The sequence below is a fragment of the Phyllopteryx taeniolatus genome, chromosome 8 (assembly GCF_024500385.1).
Source record: "Phyllopteryx taeniolatus isolate TA_2022b chromosome 8, UOR_Ptae_1.2, whole genome shotgun sequence".
NCBI lineage: Eukaryota > Metazoa > Chordata > Actinopteri > Syngnathiformes > Syngnathidae > Phyllopteryx > Phyllopteryx taeniolatus.
The window spans coordinates 29,542,216-29,565,254 of NC_084509.1; the positions used below are offsets into that span (position 1 = coordinate 29,542,216).

General features: G+C 46.9%; 1 protein-coding gene across 5 annotated transcripts in view; it reads right to left on the reverse strand.

Moving 5' to 3' along the window:
• robo1 (roundabout, axon guidance receptor, homolog 1 (Drosophila)) overlaps positions 1–23,039 on the reverse strand; it is a 231,538-nt gene that overhangs the window by 20,289 nt on the left and 188,210 nt on the right. For all 5 annotated transcript variants that reach the window (XM_061781148.1, XM_061781149.1, XM_061781151.1 and 2 more), the window contains 16 exons: positions 22,755–22,954; positions 20,729–20,810; positions 20,464–20,632; positions 19,289–19,455; positions 18,505–18,626; positions 15,614–15,845; positions 14,642–14,763; positions 12,954–13,125; positions 12,669–12,869; positions 10,808–10,834; positions 10,673–10,715; positions 6,704–6,858; positions 4,965–5,327; positions 2,953–3,072; positions 557–689; positions 155–400 (listed from right to left, as the gene is read on the reverse strand). In XM_061781148.1, the coding sequence (XP_061637132.1) occupies positions 155–400; positions 557–689; positions 2,953–3,072; positions 4,965–5,327; positions 6,704–6,858; positions 10,673–10,715; positions 10,808–10,834; positions 12,669–12,869; positions 12,954–13,125; positions 14,642–14,763; positions 15,614–15,845; positions 18,505–18,626; positions 19,289–19,455; positions 20,464–20,632; positions 20,729–20,810; positions 22,755–22,954 (2,554 nt within the window). The remainder of the gene's footprint in view (positions 1–154; positions 401–556; positions 690–2,952; positions 3,073–4,964; positions 5,328–6,703; positions 6,859–10,672; positions 10,716–10,807; positions 10,835–12,668; positions 12,870–12,953; positions 13,126–14,641; positions 14,764–15,613; positions 15,846–18,504; positions 18,627–19,288; positions 19,456–20,463; positions 20,633–20,728; positions 20,811–22,754; positions 22,955–23,039) is intronic.

Sequence of the window (23,039 nt, forward strand, 5' to 3'; positions counted from 1 at the left end):
AACAAAGTCATCGTAGTTATTTCTTCTGATCGCTACCAAATTGGAACCACATACAGTATGCTAGACGGACAACTGAGAAGACGGAAAAAAGGTGTAAAAGCACAATCTGCGACACGGTCATCGTGCGATATAGCGTAGCGCGGGATGACTTTACCTGCGCTCGTGACTGTCGGGCGCCTCCTGCAACATCGGCGTCATCTCCTCCTGCGGCGAGGGCGTGAGCGTGGCGGTGGACTGGTGGCTGTACGACACGGCGGCGGGGGAGGAGGCCGTGCCCCGGACGGGAGGGGTGGGCCCCCTCTCCATCTCCATCTCCTCCTCCTCCTCCTCCTCCTCCAGCTCGCCGGGCTGCAGGTACATGTGACAGGGCGGCATGGAGCACTGCATGTCTGGGTCGCAGCTGTCAACATCGGGGAGGGAAGTGAAGGCTCATTATTTCCACATCATTTGCCGGAGACGCGCGTGTTTTTCAACACAAGAAAACATGTGGTAAATATTCATGGCGTCCCTCCATCAAGGTTTGACACAGATTAAACCCCCCTCGGGCAGATCATACCCGTCATAGCAGTCCTCGGCGTTGCGCGACGGGGGCGGGTTGGCGGGCGGGGGAGGCAGGAGGTCAGCCCAATTCATTGTGCTCTGTTTCGGCTGTTTGGGGGTGCGCGTTCCCTTCTTCTGACCTTGGCTGCCTGCTCGATCAAACACGCAAAAAAAAACAACAACTTGAGTTAAAGATGCGAGCAGCGATAATTTGGGGCTTTTTCATGGCCAATCCTAAAAATGATCATCGAACTTTGACGAGTCGACAAAAAAGCTTCCCAATTTAGCATCGCGGGCAACACGGAAAAAAGGGGTGGTTCGATGGTCTCGTTAGATGGAGTTCAAAAACATGAAGACTAAATTGTGTGAATGTGAGTGTAAATACAGTGGTCCCTCGCCACTTCGCGCTTCAGTGCTTTGCGGGTTTTTCCCCAAAAAATCATCCAAAAATAAAAATGACAAAAATACAGCCATATCAGCAGCCATACGCGTTGTTTCATGTTGATGCACGAGAGAGAAGATTTCCCTCCATGCCAAACAAAGAGATGAGTTGACTCAGAGGCTTTGCCTGTACTTTACTTTACTGTACTGTACTGTACTGTACTGTACATGCAACAGGGCGCGCGATTGGTTCCCGGCGCGACGTCGACCAATGAGAGCACGAGCGGATTTATCCCGTGAGCTGATTGGCTGCGCATCATCGCAGCCTCACCCAGCATCTTCCCTTGTTGTGTCTCGCCCACGTCTGTTGACGGTCTCGCATACTGTATCTTAGCGTTGTGTTCCTGATAACTTTTTTTGCATTAGTTATGCCCTTACAATGCCGCCTAAGTGCTGTGCCCCCTCACGCATTTGTCTAGGATGGCTGGTTTGATGCCCATCTGAGAGAATTCCCTAGAAGAGTTTGTCAAAGTACAAGCCTCGAAATATCCACGAAGTGGCCGAGCTCCTGTTCAATTTCGGACAAGGCTCCTTCAGACTTTTTTGTGTGTCCTGTTATGAAAAAGCTTGGTGCTACTTGGCAAAACGCGTAACAGGAGGGCAGATTTTGTCATGGCGAAACGCCATGTTCTGCCCACATGAGATGGCGTCGGCAAGAAAGCTTGGCAATTTAGCGTCGCCCATCAGAATAGGACAGCTACTTCCGAATGGGACTCGTATGGGCAAATTCCCTAGTTCGTAGAATCCATCACAGTACGGACAATGAAACTGTCCCCAAATAACCGCTTCCTTTCAAATTTCGAACATATGTCCTTGAGATCTTTTTTCCGTGCGTCCTGTCAGGATAGGCATGTCCACCAAATTTCACGTTGCTCTGTCAAACTTGGTACCGGGGCTAATTCCTTCAAACTTTCCAGGGGGCGCTACCAAGTGATTTTGGCAGGGGGGCGGAGGTATCGGGGACCACTAAAATACATCCGTTCACTAGGATCCACGCGTTTGCCAAAATTGGTGCGCTTTCTGCCATGTCGAGGCCCCCACAAAAGCCGATTCAATCATGCGAAGAATAATAATAAACAACGATTCCAAGAGGGCCTTTGACACCGCCTCGCGCTCAAAGCCCGAATGATTGACAGACGACTAACGGAGCGTGAATGGACCGCAGAATAAATGCATGAATAATGCTCACACTTTCTTTTAATGGGCCCACGTGCCTTTCAGGGCTTCAGTAATAGCAAGTGCGATAAAGGCAGGCGTCAGTTACCCCCGCGGTGTGTAAAGAAAATGCTGCAAAAAAGAAAAAATAAGCACCCAATTAATACCAAGAGTGGGAACCAATGAGCTGTGAGGCCTAACGACTGCAACTTGAAATGGGATATCAGAATGGATACGTGGCATTAAGGGTGGCAGCCTTGCATGGCGTAACTCCAATGTGTTTCCATTTGTCCTTGTCCCCCCCCCCCCCCCCCGACAGAATTAAGTGGCACTTCCACAATTAAAGCAAAGCCCATTACGGGAAATGAAAGTGAAGTAAATGCAAATCAAAGATAGGAACATTTTTTTTAAAGTCTGTAAAAGAAGACTAAGGTTTTTAATGCTCAAGGCTCAAATGAGAAAACTTGTAACAACAACAACAACAACAAAACAATCAGAGGCTTGGTAATGAATCGCACTTTAATCGAATACATTACTTGTCAAAAAATCGACATTCAAATTCTTACTTGTATTAAATTTCTCATTACGTCCTGTAGGCGTTAGTAGCTTGCTTTCAAACTGCTGCCGATTGTCCAAACAAATCAAGAAATAGAAGGCATTTCCACTTTCTGTGCACTAGGGACGCTAATGCCCCCCCAAAAAACTAAGTGTGTGTTTTCTTTCAGGCAGTTACTGTGACAAAAAACAAGCTGGTACTGGAAATGATGCTAACTTTAGCTCAGGTTGTTTGCATCAAACGTGTAAGCGACGTCCTACCGGAGGTGCTGCTGCTGCCTCGGTCCGAGCTGTTGTAGGAGCCCCCGGTGTGGCTGTCGTGGCTGTGGTTGTACGGGATGGTGGCCGGCATCATGGGGGCGTCGCCGCCTCTGTAGCGATCTGATTGGTAATAAATAGGTGACAGCAAAGTCTCTTTGTTAAGGAGCAGGATTTGAGGAACAGGAAAAGAAATTGGCTATTACACCCGCGGGAAGTGAAAATGGGCAAAAATATGAGTTTGGTCCTCATAGTTCAGCCTCTGGGAAGACGTTCTGCAAGATTTGAAGCGAGGACTGATGTCTACTGTAGACATATATAGACACATACCCGTGATTGGGTCTTATTTGAGCACCCCCCTTTGCAATCAAAGTCTGCAGAGGCCCAATTATCGGGTGTCTCTGAAAGATTATCCTGTGGTGTGGGGTGTGTTAAGTGTGTTTTACTTATTTTTCATTTTTGTCCCACCAGAATCTGCTTAGAAAACATCTGGGCCGACTATGGTCATGGTTAAACCTGTTCAATATTTACAATCACGATCAGTCTTTCACAAGTCAGTCTCGGTACTACGACAAGACATCGGGCATAGGGGAGGAAAATCACGACTGGCACCGTCAAGTGTGGGGTCTCACATTTTAACAATTGGTCAAGATTAAAAATCGGTTAAAAATTGTTGCCTTGCCTTGTTTTTCGGTGCCAAAGATAACCTAATAGGTATATAATCCGAATGCCCCAATAGTTGCTGCGCATACAGGCTGGATTTACACTGCATGGTTTAACTGGCACAATTACGATTGTTTTCTCTCACGTGGCACAATTTGGACATGCGCCATGGCAGCGTAAGAGACGAGCGGGCAAATGTGATCTTCAGATCGGAATCGGGCCTCTTCCGGGTCTGGGTAAAAATCAGATATGTACCCAGCATCTGACAATGTGAGCGCAACACAAATAAACATTAAAAGGCACCATATTTCAAATGTGCGCTGAAATAGATTACATCAGAATTGGCCGCTTGGACCTGCAGTGTAACTCGAGCCTCAGTAAACAAATGTTATGGCATGTTAGTAGTGTGACAAATGCAATTCATGAGTTTTAGCTATTTGAGCATGCAAACGTACAGAGAAAAAAAAGGCCCCAAACGCCACAAAACCTCACTAAGTTTTGACAAAGCGATGAAAACCGAGCGACGAAAGACATAACGTTGTCTTTTTGCTTTTGGAAATCCGACACTGAAGATGAGCCTTGGAGATGATGCAGATAATGTAGCAGCGGAAGAGATGAGAGCGCATCGCATGGCGGCTGATGAAGGGTTAGATCAGGGGTGTCCAGGGGGTTTTCTCTGTAAATTGAAGGCCACTTTGACGTTCTTCATCTTTTAACAAACGGCGCAAATCGCAGTCAATAACTCTAGGTAAAAAAATGCTAAGCAATTATATATTGTTTTGTGGGGGGGTAAGCTGCATCACAGCTTTTTTTTTTTGTTAAAGGTGAGAGAGATTTGAGAGTTTGCAGATAACTGCTGAAAATGTGCAAAGACTGAGAACGTATGTAAAATTGTATTTGTTTCACCATTTCAGTTTTCCTCATTTTTTGGGGCATGGCTAAAACGGCGCCGACCCTTGACCCTCACCCACTATATAAGAACTTGAGCGTCTTTGTTCGTATTCGAGGTTATCCAGCGCAATTGCGAGCTACTTGTAATATTAATATTCTAGCCACCAGAGGATTTAAGCGGGTTTGTTTCCGTGGCTTATGTAGGCGAAAGACAGACGCTAGAGAATGTAGCATTCATTTTACAGCCGCAGGCCGGACATTGGACACCCCTGGGTTAGATAAATGTCACACACACAAAAAGGTGGAAGGAAAGAGTGACGGCGTCAAGATGTGTCGTCGATGGATTTCCACATTGGAAAGGTTGAAGGAGAAGGAGGTGGATGGTGACGATGAAGGCTTTTGGGACCACCAGGCTGCTCGCGGGCGGGCGGGCGGGCGGGCGGGCCTCCCCTCGCACTCACCCTTGTTCAGCTTGTTTTGCTCCATGATGCTGTACTGCATTTCCTGTTTGGGCTGCAGGATGCCGCCAGAGGGCTTCCAGCAGTGCTTGTCATTCAGCTCCCCCGCGCCACCTCCTCCTCCAGCCGCAGTCCCCCTGTCGTTGTTGCTCATGATGGACGACTGGATGAGCTGCGTGGTGGCGTACGGCGTGGGCTGGCCGCCGGCGCCCGCGAAGCGGCCGTCCTTCAGATTGGGACTGTTGAAGGTCTTCATCTCGTTGATCTTGTTGGACAGGTCCACGTCGCCGTACACCCCCGGCTCGGGCACCAGGAGGCCGCTCTGCTTATTGTCCATCTGGCTGTTGTAATTGGCGATGCAGTCGGCTGGAGGACACGGGCAGGGTTACTGAGGCGGTTCGTCATTGGCTAACGCTCTCAAAACGCCGTGGCCGTTTACGGGAGAGCGGAAGACGCGTTTGGATAATTGATCATCTTATTTTGTAATTTAGTGTCTCTCACACACACACACACAGGTGTCATGCAAAAGCCTGTTAAACACGTCACAGCACGTCAAGTGTGTTTACACTCACTGGCCACATGCACAATTTATCAAGGATTACTTATACTCAATAAACCACTTACCAAACCTACCAAACATACTCTGTTCTGTTTTTACGCTAGATTGTACATAGATACAGTAGCTAACTAGCTTTTAATAAAAAGTAGAAGCTTGACAGACAGAAATAGAACTATGACGCTAGGTAGCTCATTAGCTGCTTTTAGGACAAACAAGGACTTTTGTTTTGTTTTTGTATGTACAGTATACCAAGATATAGATACCTAGATTGATACATTTTTACAAATAACTAGATAGACAGATAGCTATTTATGTCTGTAAATAGACAGCTCGTTAGCGGCTTTTAGGATAGATACATACATAGATGGATAGATAGACAGCTAGCTAGACAAAACCTAGCTAGATAGCTATAAAACAAAAACATGGGTAGCGATGAAGCTCGGCAGCTCGTTAGCTGCTATTAAAATAAAACGATTCCCCAAAAAATCGCTAGTTATAGATCGACAGTGATCAATGGGTAGCTAGCGATCATTCCATTTGTCTCACCCTAACCCTAACAGATTTTAGTATAACTAGCTCGCTAGCTAGATGAAGTCGAAGTGAGAGATGCCGTAGCTAGCTATGAGGCTAGATAGCTCCTTAGATGTTTTAAGATAAAGATAATAATAGATAGAATGATAGATAAAATGACAGAACAATCAACAGAATGATAGCTGGAGAGATAAAACCGACAGACAGACCAACAAATAAAGTAGCACACAGACAGCTAGCTCGCTATGAAGCTAGGCTGCTTTTGGCTGCTTTTAAGATTGACTTATTTTTTGTTATTTTATGTATACCACGACTTATTTCACAGTCTGTACCAACGCAACATCTTGAGTCTCTTCTTTCTTTAGGAACGTTCCCTTTCCCCCCCCGCCCGCAAACATGTCAACTTCAGCCTGGGAGAAATCAAACACAGCCGCCTGCTCTTAATCCTACTATTTATTTGTGCAGGTCGTGCTTGTGGAGAGAGAGAGAGAGAGAGAGAGAGAGAAAGAAATAAGAGAGAACTCTCGGGGGAGCTAACCCAGATATCACACTTTACTTCCTCCTGGCAGCTCCCACCTTTGTCTTATCTGTGCACTCTTATTGTTTGTGGTTTCGGTGTTGCGTTCTTTTTTTCTTTCTGCGCTTCACGTACCGGGCCGGCTGTATGTGGCCAGGTTGCTGTCGCTGTTGGCGTCGCCGGCGGCGCAGCAGTTAATGCTGCAGTTCTTGTGGTTGGAGCACGAGTTGGGCCACGTGTCGGCCAGCCATGGCTGCGTGGCCGACTCGCCCATGTTGAGGAGGCCCGGCCTGCACGCAAAAAAAACACAATGGCGCTGACGTGAAGGGATTTGCACAACACAATATTACCACGTACGCTACTTATACCAGAAATCCATCCATCCATTTTCTACCGCTTATCCGAGGTCGGGTCGCTGGGGCAGTAGCTTTAGCAGGGACGCCCAGACTTCCCTCTCCCCAGCCACTTCGTCCAGCTCTTCCGGGGGGATCCCGAGGCGTTCCCGGGCCAGCCGAGAGACGTAGTCTCTCCGGCGTGTCCTGGGTCGTCCGTCCCCGGGGTCTCGTCCCGGTGGGACGTGCCCGGAACACCTCACCGTCCGGGAGGCATCCGAATCAGATGCCCCAGCCGAATCAGATGCCCCAGCCAACTCATTTGGCTCCTCTCGATGCCCTATCTCTAAGGGAGAGCCCGGACACCCTGCGGAGCAAATTCATTTCGGCCGCTCGCATCCAGGATCTTGTTATTTCGGTTACGACCCACAGCTCGTGACCATAGGTGAGGGTAGGAACGGAGATCGACCGGTAAATAGAGACTTCGCCTTTTGGCTTAGCTCCTTCTTTACCACAACGGACCGATACAAAGTTCGCATCACTGCAGACGCCGCACCGATCCGCCTTTCAAATCTTCCGTTCCATTCTTCCCTCACTCGTGAACAAGACCCCCAGATACTTAAACTCCTCCACTTGGGGAAGGATCTCATCCCAACCCGGAGAGGGCATGGCACCCTTTTCCGACTGAGGACCACGGTCTCAGATTTGGAGGTGCCGATTCTCATCCCAGCCCCTTCACACTCGGCTGCGAACCGCTCCAGTGAGAGTTGGAGATCATGGCTTGATGAAGCCAACAGAACCACATCATCTGCAAAAAGCAGAGATGCAATTCTGAGGCCACCAAACCGGACCCCCTCTACGCCTAGAAATTCTGCCCATTAAAGTTATGAACAGAATCGGTGACAAAGGGCAGCCTTGGCGGAGTCCAAACCTCACAAGTCCGACCAACTGCCGGCAATGCGGACCAAGCTCGGACAAGCTCTGGCGAACTCCCATGCACCCTCGAGGACCCTGTCGAGGGTGTAGAGCTGGTCCAATGTTCCACAGCCAGGACGAAAACCACACTGATCCTCCTGAATCTGAGATTCGACTTCCCGACGGACCCTCCTCTCCAGCACCCCTGAATAGACCTTACCAGGGAACGCACCCTACGGTGGCCCTTTTTAAAAAGGAGGACCACCACCCCAGTCTGCCAATCCAGAGGCACTATCCCCGATGTCCACGCGATGTTGCAGAGGCTCGTCCTCCCAATCACGCCCTTCCAGGTCTCACTGTCATTGTCACGTGAGCATTGAAGTCCCCCAGCAGAACGATGGAGTCCCCAGCGGGAGCGCTCTCCAGCAACCCTACCAAGGACTCCAAAAAGGGTGGATACTCTGAACTGCTGTTTGGTGGATAGGCACAAACAACAGTCAGGACCCGTCTCTTCACCCGAAGGCGGAGGGAGGGTACCTTCTCGTCCACCGGGGTGAACCCCAACGTACAGGCGCCGAGCCGGGCGGCAATAAGTATACCCACACCTGCTCGGCGCCTCTCACCTTGGGGAACTCCAGAGAGGAAGAGATTCCAACCCCTCTAGAGAGGACTGGTACCAGAGCCCAAGCAGTGTGTGGAGGCGAGCCCGACTATATCTAGTCGGAACTTCTCGACCTCACACACCAGCTCGGGCTCCTTCCCTCCCAGAGAGGTGACATTCTACGTCCCTAGAGCCAGCTTCTGTAGCCGCCAAGGTCCCCGACTTCGGCCACCGCCCAGCTCGCACCGCACCCGACCCCTATGGCCCCTCCCGTAGGTGGTGAGCCCACGGGAAGGGGGACCCACGTTACCCTTTCGAGCTGTCCCCGGCCAATAGGGGACAGAGGGCGGCCCCGGTGACCCGGGAAAAGGTCTTCCTGAATTGTTTGTCATCATAGGGGTTTTTGGAGCTGTTCTTTGTCTGGTCCCTCAGCTAGGACTTGTTTGCCATGGGTGACCCTGCCAGGGGCATAAAGCCCCAGACAACTTAGCTCCGAGGATCATTGGGACACGCAAACCCCTCCACCACGATAAGGTAACGGCTCAAGGAGGGAGGGGTATACCAGAAAGAAAAGTGCAAATATTGCAAATGTGAGAATGAAATGTTGCAATATTGTAGGCATCAATGACTACATATTTTCACAAGAAAATAGTAATACAGTCATAAACATGGAAACTTGTCTGGTTATGTGTTACATTGATATGATAATAGTTTTAGAATTGTGGATAAAAACTGCAAACTTTGTGAATGAAGTCAGGAACCAAACTACAATTTGACGTGAAAAATGTAAGTTGTAATTTTACAATAAGAATGTATTATTATTATTATTATTATTTTCATAGGTTTGTCCTTGACAATTGAAAAAAAAATGTCATTCCTGTAGTTTGACGCAACGGCCTGCACAGAAATGGTTAACAAAACACAACACAATGGCGTTAATGTGAATGAATTGCAGTAACATCCCATTTGAAAGAGAAGATTAGGAGCAGTTTATTCATCCAGCAGCTGAGAAGAGGGAAACTACAAATCCGGCTTTAGTGCCGTTTGCCTTTTGGAGACACACACACACACACACACACACACATATATCTATATATAAATCCCAGCTAAACAGATTGTGTGTGCGCTCGACTTGCCCAAAGCCGACAACACTTTCCCTGAGCCACGCCCGGATTAGACAAACGGATAAAACTCACTTGCAATGTTGCTAAATGGACAGTCCTCAAACTGCCCGTCAACCCTGAACGCACCACTGGCTCACCTGCTCACTAATATCTCACATTTTATTGATATATATATATATATATATATATATATAGTGATATGGAGGCTTTTCTTTTTTTTAAACTTGATTTGCTTGGATTACCGAACACATTTTCCGTAAGGAATAATAGAACTACAGATGAGATCAAATTCAGATATTTAAGTCAACATTTTGCTTGACGGTTCCTTGCACGCGTACAACACTCTAACGTCCGCTAACGACCCAGGCTAAAGGTAGCTCCTCCCCGCCGTGCAAAGCTTGTCTCACAGTCGAGATGCATCGCTTCAGCATACTTCCTTGACACCAATTAGTGTCTTCCTATAAGGCAAGACTTGTGGCTGTTTCGGAGGGGTCCTCAGTTTCCATGGAAATTTAGACGAATCAATGGGAATAGACCAGGAATGTGAAAAACTCACGCTCGGCTCTTAATAGCGAACTTAAATATAGTTGGGAAAAATGCCCACCCGAGCCGGTATGGATGCCCCACAACAGGTGGGTGTCCGGGGCCGCCCTTTGCCCAAGCCTCGACCTGCACTGGGGCTTTCTTGTGTACAATGCACCATTCCGCCACATCAAGGCGTCAGTGTTTTTGCAGCGGTGCAACGGCGCAGCCTGGTGGTTGCGTGCGGCTCTGCACGTGTTTAGTGGACTTCAACGCCCACCCACCGAATTCCACACCCACTTTGGGCTGCATTACAAAGTCACAGCACGCCCTCTGTTTGCCATATTAGGGAAGCGCATGCAGCCCAACCTCCCTCTTTATAGCAGAAGTCATCCATCCTTCCTTTACATAATGTTTGAAAAAAAATAACAACAACAATGAACGTGAATGACAAAATTCAACTATATGCAGAAGGTGGACATCTACGAAGGTTATTTCTCCTAATATTAGTTACAATGTTCTTTTTGGCGTGATGCAACTGTAAACACATTTCTTTTATGTCATCTTATTTTTGTCCTAAATATACTTCTTTCATTCTATTATTTCTTACCTTCCAGCGCTGCTGACTCCTTCGCCACCTCTCTGGTACGCCACTGGAAAGATCAAACAGGACAATTCACAAGGTTTCCAGAACATTTATATAAGGTCAACTCATTTAATTGATGCGTTTTGTGTGTGTGCTTACCTGTTGGTGTGAAGGTGAAAGAAGGCACTGTTGGGAGAGAAAAATAGTACTAATTATATTTCATTATTCACTTCTATAATAAACTAAACTATTTGTGTGCTACGCGGGCTCCCTCTAGTGGTACGCAACATAATCACCGCCCAAGTACAGCGGTTGTATTTACGTTTTAAATTCGATACATGTATGTAGTCTAGAAGAATTGATTTTATTTATTTTTTTTTTATTGAAGTTTTTTTTTTTTTTTTTTTTTTTTAAATAAATCAAAGCATTATTTAAGTGTTAGCGCAGTGTTAATGTCCAAAGTGTGACTTACAATAATATAGAGTCAACTCGTTGCTTATGATGGTGTATTTTCTAGGTGGTACTTGGGAGTAAATAAAAAGAGTTTGCGAATCAGTGATATATAAAATTCCTCCATGCACCGTTTACCGGCCACAACATTAGGTACACCTGCATAACCTGATACGAAAATTCAGTTGCGGTGAAGGCGCTTATCGATAAAATCAAGAGATGGTCTTCGAATGCCTCGGACCCCCAAACGGGGAAAATTGCGAACATGTCATGGAAGGAGCCCATTTGGAAAAATAAATCTAGGAATAACTAAAAACCGGAAAAAAAAAGCCGGTTCCAGCTTCTCCCGTGCTCTTTTGAACTGAGAAGACAGGAAGTGCTTTCGAAGTGTTGCCGCAACGCCGTCGGGTGCCCCGCAGGCCCTTCCGCCTTTGAACCCAGTCCAAATGAGACATCTGAAGGGAAGATGCTTTCCGCCTGACGCAATTAAGTCCGAGCGTGACAAAAGCTCTTTGATGAACAACATAAATCCAGGCGAAAATTGCTTCAATGCTAGGCTATAACCCAACATTCTAGTTCCAACATATATTGCTCGAAAATGTCATCCGTGTCCCGTCTCAGCCCGAGCGCCGCGTTGGCTGCGATTCAGCGCTTTTCCAAACACTCTTCGCTGGCCAAAGAGCGAGGCCTCACGCGGTCTGGAGTGCTCGGTGAGGACGGGACACCAGAAAGACATCGCGGCTCTGGCGCACTTCGCTTCAAACGCGTCGTCTCGACAGGACCGCCGCAGTTTGTTCAAAAGACATTTCACACACTTGAATAATAAAAGAAAAAAATGCGGATTTTTTTTTAAAACTCCATTTTCTGGCTATTATCATTCTGTCCATTTTTATACTGTAAGTTTTCCTTTTATTTTTGTGATTTGATATTCATTTAACATTTTTATTTCATAGTATTTCAAATGTAAAATGAGATGAACATTTTATAAAAATATGACTAAATGGCCAGTGGAGGAGAGAGGAAAAAAATCTGACCCGAGTGAGGATAACCGGTACAGAAAATGGATGGATGATGATGATGATAATAATAATAACAACAATGTTGAAAAGTAACACTTGTTAATGTGATTTTTTTTGGTCAACATATTACCTTTTCTTTTTTGCAACACTTGTTTTCTGAAATTTAATACAAAAAGATTTTGTATCATTTTTTTTATTATTGTAGTTTTTTGGAGCGCAAGTGTGTCCTTCGTAAAGTTTCCAAAAACCTACAATATAATTGATTAGTCATAACAGCAATAATAATGATAATATAATAAATGTAAATTAAAACTAGTTTTAAATATTGTGCAAAACGTAAAGAAAAAGTCCATATTGTTGTATTTCTGTTGTTCTGTTGCCTATGAAAAACCAGAATTTTCTTAAACTGAAAATCTGGCGATTTGGGGCATTCATTGAGAAGACAAAGCACAAAAAAGCAAACGTTGGAAAAGAGCTTTCAAAGCTTGCGACTAGTCACATCGCCATCTTCGGGCCTGGCGTGCACACTACACGCTGCGCCCTCGACTGACCCTTGCGTATGCCGGCGTAGCTGCTGGAGAGTCCGTTCCGCTTCTTCCTGTGGCGGTACAGCCAGATGCTGAAGACCAGCAGGATGATCCAGCAGGCGGTGCCGATGCCGGCGATGAAGGCGGGCTGCTTCACCACGTCGGAGATCTGCTGCGACAGGGGATTCCGGGGGTCCGCCGCCGCCGTCATCCGCCCCGACGCGTCTGAGCCGACCGAACACAACCGACGCTCGGGATTGGATTTGGTTTTTTCGGACTAAATTATTGTCCGCGATGGTTTCTACTCACCGAGTCGGAAATAGGCGACGTCGCTCTTGACCCCGGGGCCCGCCCCGGTGCTGGCCGCCACCTCCACGCCGTAGCGGACCCCCGGAGCCAGACCGGGAATGAGCACGGAAAAGGTGGCGGCGTCCACGGTGCGGTTGATGTGGTACCTGCTCTCGTTCCCCAAGCACCAAATCTACCACAGGCGGGACGAACAGCATTTTACTCCGTTGCTTATTGTTCCGGGTGTCAAACGTTGGAAGGGCGCTATGACATTTCCTGCTTTTACTCCGTAATGTACTTATCCAGGTGCGAACAGTTGATTGGACAGCAATCACAGCTATCTCCTTTGACTCTGTATCTTGCTGCGGCAGTTGCAAAACGTTGGCTGGACCGCTGTGACCTTTTCTCCCATTACTCTGTAATTTACTAATTTACTAACCCAGGTGTGAAACGTTGGGTGGTTTCTTGTTTTACTCCGCTACCATGCTAGCGGTTTGCGCATTTAACGAGTGTCATGTGAAGGTGATTTGTTTCTGTTGAATAATTGAACGACTGAATGCCGTCGTTTATGTGACATGGGTTCAGATTGCGTGCATGCTAAAAGCACGGCGTTGATGCTTTATGATCCTCTTTTGCCACACCCTGTCCCCTGCGAATACGAGGGTTCACTGTACCGTTGCCACCCGCGCGTACGTGTGACGAGACGGTGAAAAGCTCTGGAAATGAATTGAACAGACGGCTGCTGCGAGAGCTTCATCTCAGTGGGACGCACGCGGCTATCGTGTTCCGGTGAACATTTCAAAAACACAACGTTATGTTTTCCAGCCCGCCACGAACAAAGACTCAGTATTAAAGCACAGCAGCCATAACATGTCTCGCCCTATGGAAAACAAATGGGGTGGGGTGGGGTGGGGGTATCAGTAATCAGGCCCGTAAGCCAATGAGAGTGACTTGGAGGAGCTGTCACTCCAGGGAAGGGGCGGGGTTTGTGCTCCCCAGCTAAGCTAAAGCACAAAGGTCACAAAGAGAAGCATACATCCACATCCAGACGTTCTGCTTTCCCGACACACAGGAGAAAAAAAAAAAGCCTCAGCTGAAAGCCATAAAACGCCCGCAAACGGCTTATGTTGTTTTTCCTAACATATGACAACATGCTGCAAACAAGCATGCACTGGCAATGAATACCCGCAGCATTGCCTCGACACAAACGAACGCTACTCATCTACAAAGTGCGTCCGCTGTACAATTCATAACAACAAGCCAAATTTAAAAGCACTTCAGAGTTAAAAGAGACACTTTCTGTATGGATACAAAGGTACTGCGGTCAAATTTAAGTGAGAGACATTTTGTAATATTTAGATTGTTTTCATTGTGCATGTCACATATTGCCAATAATAATTAAGTTAACTTCATAATTTAAAAGAACCCTTCATTAACAACTGTAGACAGGCAGTTGCATAAAACAAATAAAAGCAGAATGCACTGCTGGGGGAAAAAAATTAAATCCAAATCCAAATCCAAAATCCAACTTGAGCCACGCCACATTTACCTGGAGAAGTTTGACACTTTCCACTAGATGGCAGTATTTCACAGCAGTGTGATGTGCTTTTTTCCATTTATTGAATTAATAGCGACACACGATTGCACACACACAGCTGCCTCTTTGTGTGTTTGCGTCCCCTCCACATCCCGCATGGGGCGTTTGTTACCTTGTACTCCTGGACCACCCCGTTCCGCTCCTCCTCCGGCGGCGGTTGCCAGGAGACCACGACGGCGGTCCCGTTGTCGCCGCTCTCTGCCACCGTAACTTCGCGGGGAGGCGCGCTGGGCACTGATGGGAGGTTGCGGGATGTAGACGAAGGAAGGAAAAAATATATGAGACACACCTGCGCGCGACGTAGACAATTGGAGGCACTCTCGCCTACTTCCAGACAACAAAGGAATGATGGCAGCATGGATGCTGTCTAACCCTCCTGTTATGTTGAACTTCCCAAAAATATTTATAGAAAAAAATACTAAAAAATGTAAAAAAAAAAAAAAAAAAAAAAACATTTAAAAAAAAAAAAAAAACAGTTTTTTTGCTGGCACACACACACACACACACACACACACACCTTATTTCACACCAGTTCAGCGAACAAACTAAAAGCGTGAATACCTTTCATCTCCATTTTACCGAGCAAGACAGTTGATGAATTTAAGAGGAAATTAAGAGACTAAAAATAATGACAAACACATGCTAAAAAAGGAAGAGTGTATCTAGCCGCGTATCCTCAAATGTTACAATTCACGCTGCAGCCAAGTAGAGACTGCGGCGTACATAACTGCTGCCAGCGTGGATTTAGGATGGAAAAAGGATATTTAGCTCTACAGTAGCATCATTAGCGCACCCGGTACACCCAAGAGTCTGTGTAAAATTGTCACACGGCCATTTGTGTCAGTCCAACGCTCGTTTTGACTGTCTGTCAATTGCACGCAAGGCCTTGCAGGAATGCTTAGATGTGTCACGTTTGAACATAATCCCCCCTGGTCTCGCACGCCCATCACTCTGCCTGGTGTGAACAGCTGCTGTCTACTCACACACGTGCAAGCTGTGCATATAAAAGGGTGTACACATGAAAACACGCGCGCACGCATGCGAGCGCTAGCGCGCTAAAGCACACAAACACAAAGACGCACACCTTCCTCCAGGGTCCGGCCGATTTTCACGTCGCTGTCGCTGCCCTGGAATTCGTTGAAGAAGGGCCGCACTTTGAACTCGTACGTGACGCCCTTGCGGAGTTGCGGCACCACGGCGCTGTCCTCGCCCGGCGTGCGCACCTCGAACGTGGCCCAGTCGCTGCGCGGCTGCCCCTCCGGAGATGGCCTGTACATCACCTTGTAGCCCTGGATGTACTGGGACTGCTGCTCCACCTAGTGGACGGAAGGGAAACACAGTGACATTAGCCTGGGACAATTAAGCTCAGCGGTAAATAGGTTGAATAGAAATGTTATCCAAAAGGAGATTGAGGGCAGCAAGAAAATGAGACGCAGCAGTAAAATACAGCAACGTTAGCGGGAGATAATTAAGCTTTTCTGTAAAAAGTTTGCTTGAATTGGAATTTATTCCGAGAAGAGATTGAAGGCGGCAAGAAAACGAGCCCTCGCAGCACAGTGGAGAGTACGGAGTCTAATGCTGCAGAGTGCACAGCGAAATCACAGGGTAGGCTAATGTTTGTGTAAATATATATATATATTTTTTTTGTCATTTCTTGCTGTATTTCCTCAAATGATACAATTTTATCTTGGAAAAGACAGGGCCCTTGCAGCAAATTGGAGACTATGGAGTGTACATTTTCAGACTACACAGCTAGAGCACAGGGTACGCTAATGTTTGTCTACATATTGATTGTAGTCATGTTTGTCATCTTGTGTCTCCTCAAATGTTACAATTGAGGGCCGCTGCAGCAAAGTGGAGACTATGGAGTGTAATACTGCAGCGGACAGAGCTAAGGCACAGCAGCAGTAAGCTAACAGTGGCGTGTATGTTCATTGTTAGCACTTCTTGCCGTGTAACCTCAAATGACATAGCAATTTTATCTGAGTGGAGACTGAGGGCAGCACAAGAATGATACGCAAGCCTCCAAAGGTAAAGCAGAGGATAAACTAATGTTAGCATGAGTTTGTTTTTGTCATTTCTTTCTGTGTATCCTTACACGTTACAAGGACGTAGCAATTTTATCCAAGGAGAGACTGCGAGCCGCTGCAGCAAAGTGGAGACTGTGGACTCTAAAAGGAAGGGAATGGCAATGATGTAAACTAAGGTTAGCGTGTGTGTTCATTTCTTGCCATAAATCCTCAAATGAAAAGCGGAGACTACGGAGCGTAATCTTGCAGCTTGCAGAACTAAGGCCCGGCGGCAGCGTGAGCCGGTTCACGTCACTCGTACGGCGTGGACTCGGCTCGCCGGCAACGTGGCTTTCGGTTGGAAAGAGCATCGTCGGCTCCACGGTCGCGTCGCTAAACGGCGAGCCTACGAGTCCGTCGGAAGTCGTCACCGACACGCTCTTCCGACCGCGTGTCAATTGCGCCGCTTTGGCATCGTGCAGCCATTTGTACAAACGCCACTATGAGATCAATGGCCAAGAGGTTCCTGCGAGTCCGGAGCTGGTTAGCGAAGGACGGCGTGACGGTCGCAGCGCTCCGTCGCACCGGGGAGGATCAGACGTTAAGAGCTAGGCTAGCACATGCTAACGCTGGAGTTTGCTTCATTAACGCCACATAACCACCAGGCTAAAATCCTCGTGAGCCCCACTGGAAGGTGAACGAGCTCTGCCTTTAAACAGCTTTTCTCAATTTCAAAATTCCCAGAAGATAAGCTGCCAGCTCAGGTGGTTAGGATTAGACCGCAGGCACAAAACAAAATGAAATATCAGGCCAATAAATTCCCACATTGGGAATTGTGCCGCTTAAATCCCGACAGCGACCCAGGGGGCTCACGTCAATGTTGTTGACAACGTATTGAGTTGATTCCACAGCGAAGGCACGCGGTTAGCGCATTTCTATTTGTGTAATTTGTGGCCATGTGTTCTAAATTGTGACACTGATATAGCAGACACTGCAGGCCGCTGCAGCCAAGTGGAGACTGTGGACTCTGAAACAGACGAATGTATCCGTGTAAGGGAATGTTTTTTTTAGTCATTTCTGTTCCCGTATCCAAAATTGTTGCAATGTTCGTGGACCGATGTGGCTCGCCTGATCTTACAAAAATAACACCATACAAATGATTTGTTTGACATTATTTGTACGAATTAAAAGAGAAAAATAAATAAAAAATAAATAAATAATTTTTTTGTCAAAAAAAGGTGTGAATAATTGTTTGGATGCATGTTTTTATTCTTCATTTAAAATAATAAAACCAAATTCTTAGTCTATATTTTCTTCAATATAAGCTGCTTTAGAACAGGAAGGTAAATCAATGAATTAGAAATAATACATTATAGTAAATAGAAAAAAATATTTCAATTTAACAGTAAGTGTATGTCATCATCATGCTTTTAAAATTTTATGAAAAAAAAAAAAAAAGGTGAATACCTTTTTTTTGTCCTTTTCTATGTTTTTTTGCAAACAGCTTCCATTTCTTTGAATGTAGTTTTTTTCTGGATTTTTCCAACTTTAAACCGGGTCAGTTTGACCGGCAACATAACAGGCGGGTTACACTTCGTTCTCCCACTCCCACCTTCAACATCTGTAAACCATTTCCAATTACGAGCCAAAGAGTTGGCCGCCTCTTCCTTCTCACTCGTATTATTTTAACGGCCGTCCACTGTTTTGAATCAGAGAGGGGGCACAAACTGGCACGCCCTGCGCCGCAAACCGGTCTCCCCCGTTGCGTCAAAATTGCCTTTTTAAGGCCACACATCATAGCTCGGACAGTCCCGGGCCAAAGGGACTCTTACAGGCACTTGTTCTGCGCTTTGTCAAAACCAACCGGCGACCTTCCCGCGTGAGCTGCCGCGACATTAGCGCTCGCGCGCTAACAAATTGACCGTCGGGCAAGCGGTTTTCTAAGCGCCGCTGCGGACGTACTCACCGTCCACTGCACCCTGACGGAGGACGACGACAGGATGGTGGGGTTGTGCAGGTGGATGACCACCTCGCCCAGCTCCCTCTGGATCTGCCGGTGGTCCACGCCCTGGATGGTTGGGAGAACGTCTGCGGGCAAACGTACGCATTCACGTCATTTTGATCCATTTCAAAAGGGGAATATCCCAGTAAGGTATCACTGCGTATGTGTTTTCATTGTTTGGTCGTTACTTGAAGTGGATCCTCGAAATACATTTTACCCAAACGGAGACTGCGGGCAGCTAGAAAATGGGCCGTTGCAGCACAGACTATGGAGACTACGGAGGACAACAATGCAGTGTCCAGGACAAAGGCAACGGATAAGCTTACGTTAGCATGTGTGCTTCTTTTTTGTGATTCTTCTACAATGACACAAATTGTATTCGAAAGGAGACTGCAGGCAGCAAGAAAATGAGCTGAGGCAGCCAAGTGGAGACCGCAGCATTCAGAACTACGGCGGGTTAGCGGGTGTGTTTTTTATTTATTTTTGGAAATGCTTTATCATTTCTTCTTGTGTATCCTCAAATGTAACACTGACACAACAAGAGGAGAATGAGGGCAGGAAGGAAACCGGTGACTTCGGCAAAGAGAAGACAGTGGAGTATCATACTCTCGTGTGTTTCATTTTGGTCCTTTCTTGCCATGTCCCCTCGAACGGTGCAACGATGCAACAAACAACTTTATCCACAGAAGACCGAGGGCAGGAAGAGGACGGGCCACTGCAGCAAAGGAGAGACCGCGGAGTAGCTCACCTTGCGTTTTCACAGCATCAGTGATCGGACTGGGGTCGCTGAGTCCGTAGGCGTTGGCGGCTCTCACCAGGAAGAGGTAGACTGCGCTGGGCTTCAAGGCCTTCAGCACAAACCACTCGGTTTTCACGTGTTCTGCCAGCGTCTGCCAGCTGCTCCCCGACGCATGGCTGCACATTCAAAACATTTTGCTGTTGTAGGCAGCTACACACGATGACAAAATAATCTACAGACACATCTTGTGATGTGATCTTATTTGAACCTGAGACGTGATGACGCCATTTGCACTTTGCAGATAAAAATGACAAGCAGAAAATCACAACATTTTTAGATACAAGCTCTAATTTTGTAAGATTTTTGTTTTCCCTGGACAAAATGAAGAACAATTCTTTTGGTTGTTTGAAAAAAAAAAAAAAAAAAGTTGGGGATACATGCTTAATTTTATGATCTTATTAGCCACAACGTGAAGATAGAAATAGAGGTTTTTTTGCTGTTAAGAATTTGTTTTATATATTTGGTCTTTTATTCCTGACATGATTTCTTTGGTTGATTTAAAAAAATCAAAAAATTTTTTTTGCTGTTGTAAATAAAAATCACCAAATTTGAAAATTCATACCTCCATTTAGATTTTTTTCTTTCTTTATTTATTTTCATTTGACACATGAAGATAACACAAATCACAAAATTTGCTTGCTGAACACTTCATTTTGTGAGAAATGTTTTAGTCCGACCATTTAAACATTTTTTTTTTTACACTAAAAACTAAGAAAATCACAGTTTGGAGATACAAGGTATCATTTTGTGAGATTTTTTTGTTCTTAGCCTGAAACATTAAAACATTTGTTTTGTCATTTGCAGATTAAAAAAACCAAAAACCTGGGAACTGGCCAAAATATGTGAAGAAAAGTTGCTGAAGCACTTCAAATCACCTTCCCGTAAAACATGACAACGTAAAGCATTAACGGCAACGCTAACGTTAGCGTCCGCTGTTGTCATCCAGGCGAGGCTAGTTCGTCTCGGTAAGCGACTGAAAGACGATAGGAAAACACACAGTTAAGAAAAGCACTTTGCTTTGTTGTTAGCATTCCTGGTCCACTGACGGTTGGGAATGCCTTTGTCTTCTCCTTGATTTGCGCTAACAATTAGCAATGAAGCTCCTGTACGGCAGCCTTGTTCACCTGAAGGCTTCGATGACGTAGGAGGTGGGTGTGGCCCCTGCGTTCGGGTCGGGCTTCCAGGAGAGCCTGACCGAGGCGCGGGTGATGTCCGTGACTTCGGGTTTGGAGGGGGCGCTCGGGATCAGGTCGGGGTCGGTGGGTCTGTTCGGCTGTACGGGGACTCCGAACTCTGATTGGACGAACAAAACGTTGACGAAAAATGTCAATCGTTATTTCCCCCTCCTGGTGAATTTCATCTCTCTGGAGTGACGACGTCATCCGTTACCTTGGACTTGCAGATGGGCTTTCCACGAGGCCTCGCCCCCGGGCGTGGAGGCGATGCAGGCGTAGTACCCGGAGTCGCTCAGCTGGAACGAGACGTTTGTCGACAATACAAATGATTCGTTACCGTCTGACACGCTTTTCCTGCTCTTCCCTCCCGCGAGCACGCTCGCTGTCAGTCTCGTCGCAGCGCCGCCGTCGTTGCCCGATCATCTCGCTATCGTGTCGTCGGCGGAAGGTTGAGTGGCAGGCGGCGATTGGAAAAAGGAGCGCAGACTAATAATTGGAGGCCCCCCAACCCTTCAGAAACCGCATCGGGACGCGAACACATGCCGCTCGGTGCGTTTTACCCCGCAGCTGCTTTCGTTAGCTTATTAGTAGACTTTAAACCGATTTTATCGGCTTTATCCGTTTATGTTTCTTTTGGCGTAGTCTGAAAATAGGCCACAAGATGCCGTCAAAGCCGTCTCATAGGAAATCAGCGCAGTAATTAGCTTCAAAGCGCTGACGTGATACATCTGGACAGACAGGCCAAATCTCGTTTCTCCTAGGGTCCTCGATCTATGTTTACGTTTTAGCTCCTCCCACCAGAGATCCCATCGAGGAGGACAAGAGAGGAGCGACAAATATTGGGAGAAATTAGACGATCTTTTCCTGGCCACGGCAATGAAAGATGATGTCACATCAAACGTGTCCAAAATAAAGACATTCAATAAAAACGAAAAAATCCAATCAATCATCTCCTTCTCTGACTTGATGCTTAATGTTTCAGGTGGGGCTACATCAAAGTCAGATATGATGAGCACTTTTATACGAAAACGAATTAAACAGGTTTGTCACACGGACGGCATCAATTGAATGGCTATTGTGTTGCACTTTCCGGTGTGCCCACCTTAGCCACCTGGGGGCAGTATACGACATATACGGCTATGGTTTTCATTGATATGTCGTATCTCCTCACAGCTCATCGGTACGGCACTAATATTAGCCGCTCTTCGCAGAGGATAAAGAATTGATAACTAAGTCCTGTTATATTGTATGTCTACATCTGATGCTGCATAATTTGTGTTCAATCCGTTGCTTGAAGGGTTATAGCACCGCAACGTAGATGCTATGTAGCGTTAGCGTCAATTGGGCGTGGCAATAAACGGCTTGAAGCCTCTTTTTTTTTTTTTAACAATTGTTCACTATTTACCAAAGTGCTGCTTGTGTATATATTTTAAGATATTATTTTAATTCAGTATTATTTGTTGTAAAATATACAATTGTTGTGCTATACACCAACATTGCATTTAGAGGGGCCGACTAATTGGTTCATGGGAAGACGCGTTTTATCGTCACAGCCGTTCGGCTCGGCAAAACAATCGAAGCGTGTGCACGTGTGCGCGCACAACGGGCTACGGCAACACGTGGGTCGAAAAGCAATTGTCACAATCATCTTCACGAAAGTGTCGCACGGGAGAAGTGACATCTTTGTTAATGGAAAGTGCCAGCGGGTTGCTGCCCTTATATTGGGGGGGGGGGGGGCATCATTCTGCCTCGCTTTCACCGCAGGGCCACTCGCACTGCAATCTTGTCAACCACAAGACACGCCAGCAGTCATCACCGCACCGCAAACTGACACAAACTCTGACCCTGTGATAGGGAGGGGATATTCCCGACCCCCCCCAGATCTCACACGCACACAATTTCACACAAAAGCCGCCACCTGACAGCGAGACTTTACAGAGTCGAGCCCGTGACGACCGAGCGGCGGCCCGCTGAGGTGTTATTTGCAAACCTGCGGGGATGGAATTCCTCCCCGGCCCTCACGAGGGTGAGACGCCCCGAGTTTGAGCTGTCCAAAACTCGAGTCGTGGTCAGTCACAACAAAAGTTCGCTTTTCAAAACGGTGTATTCTCGATGTCAAAGTCGTTTGCTGTCGTGACCGGTGTGCGATTTTAACATTGCGATTCATTCACATAAAAAAAGAAAACGGTGTTTTTGAATAGCAGTTTCACAACATGACGCAAAAAATTGGAATAGCTCACCTTGGCGTAGCGTATCTGCAGAGCGCCCGTGTCCAGCTGCTTGACCCGCGAGTCGTGGGTGGACACCAGCACGCCGTCCTTCCTCCACAGGACGGTCGGATCGCCCGACGTCACGCAGCCGAGGACCGCCGTGCCGTCCACCGCCACCGTCTGATTGGTCGGCCCCTGCCGGATGACCGGGGGCGGGCGGTCTGACACCACTGCGGAACCAAAGAACAAAAAGCTGGCTAATTATGTGGCCAAATGGAAGGAGGTGGATGCGGTGCGGCGGGGGAGGCGATCAGT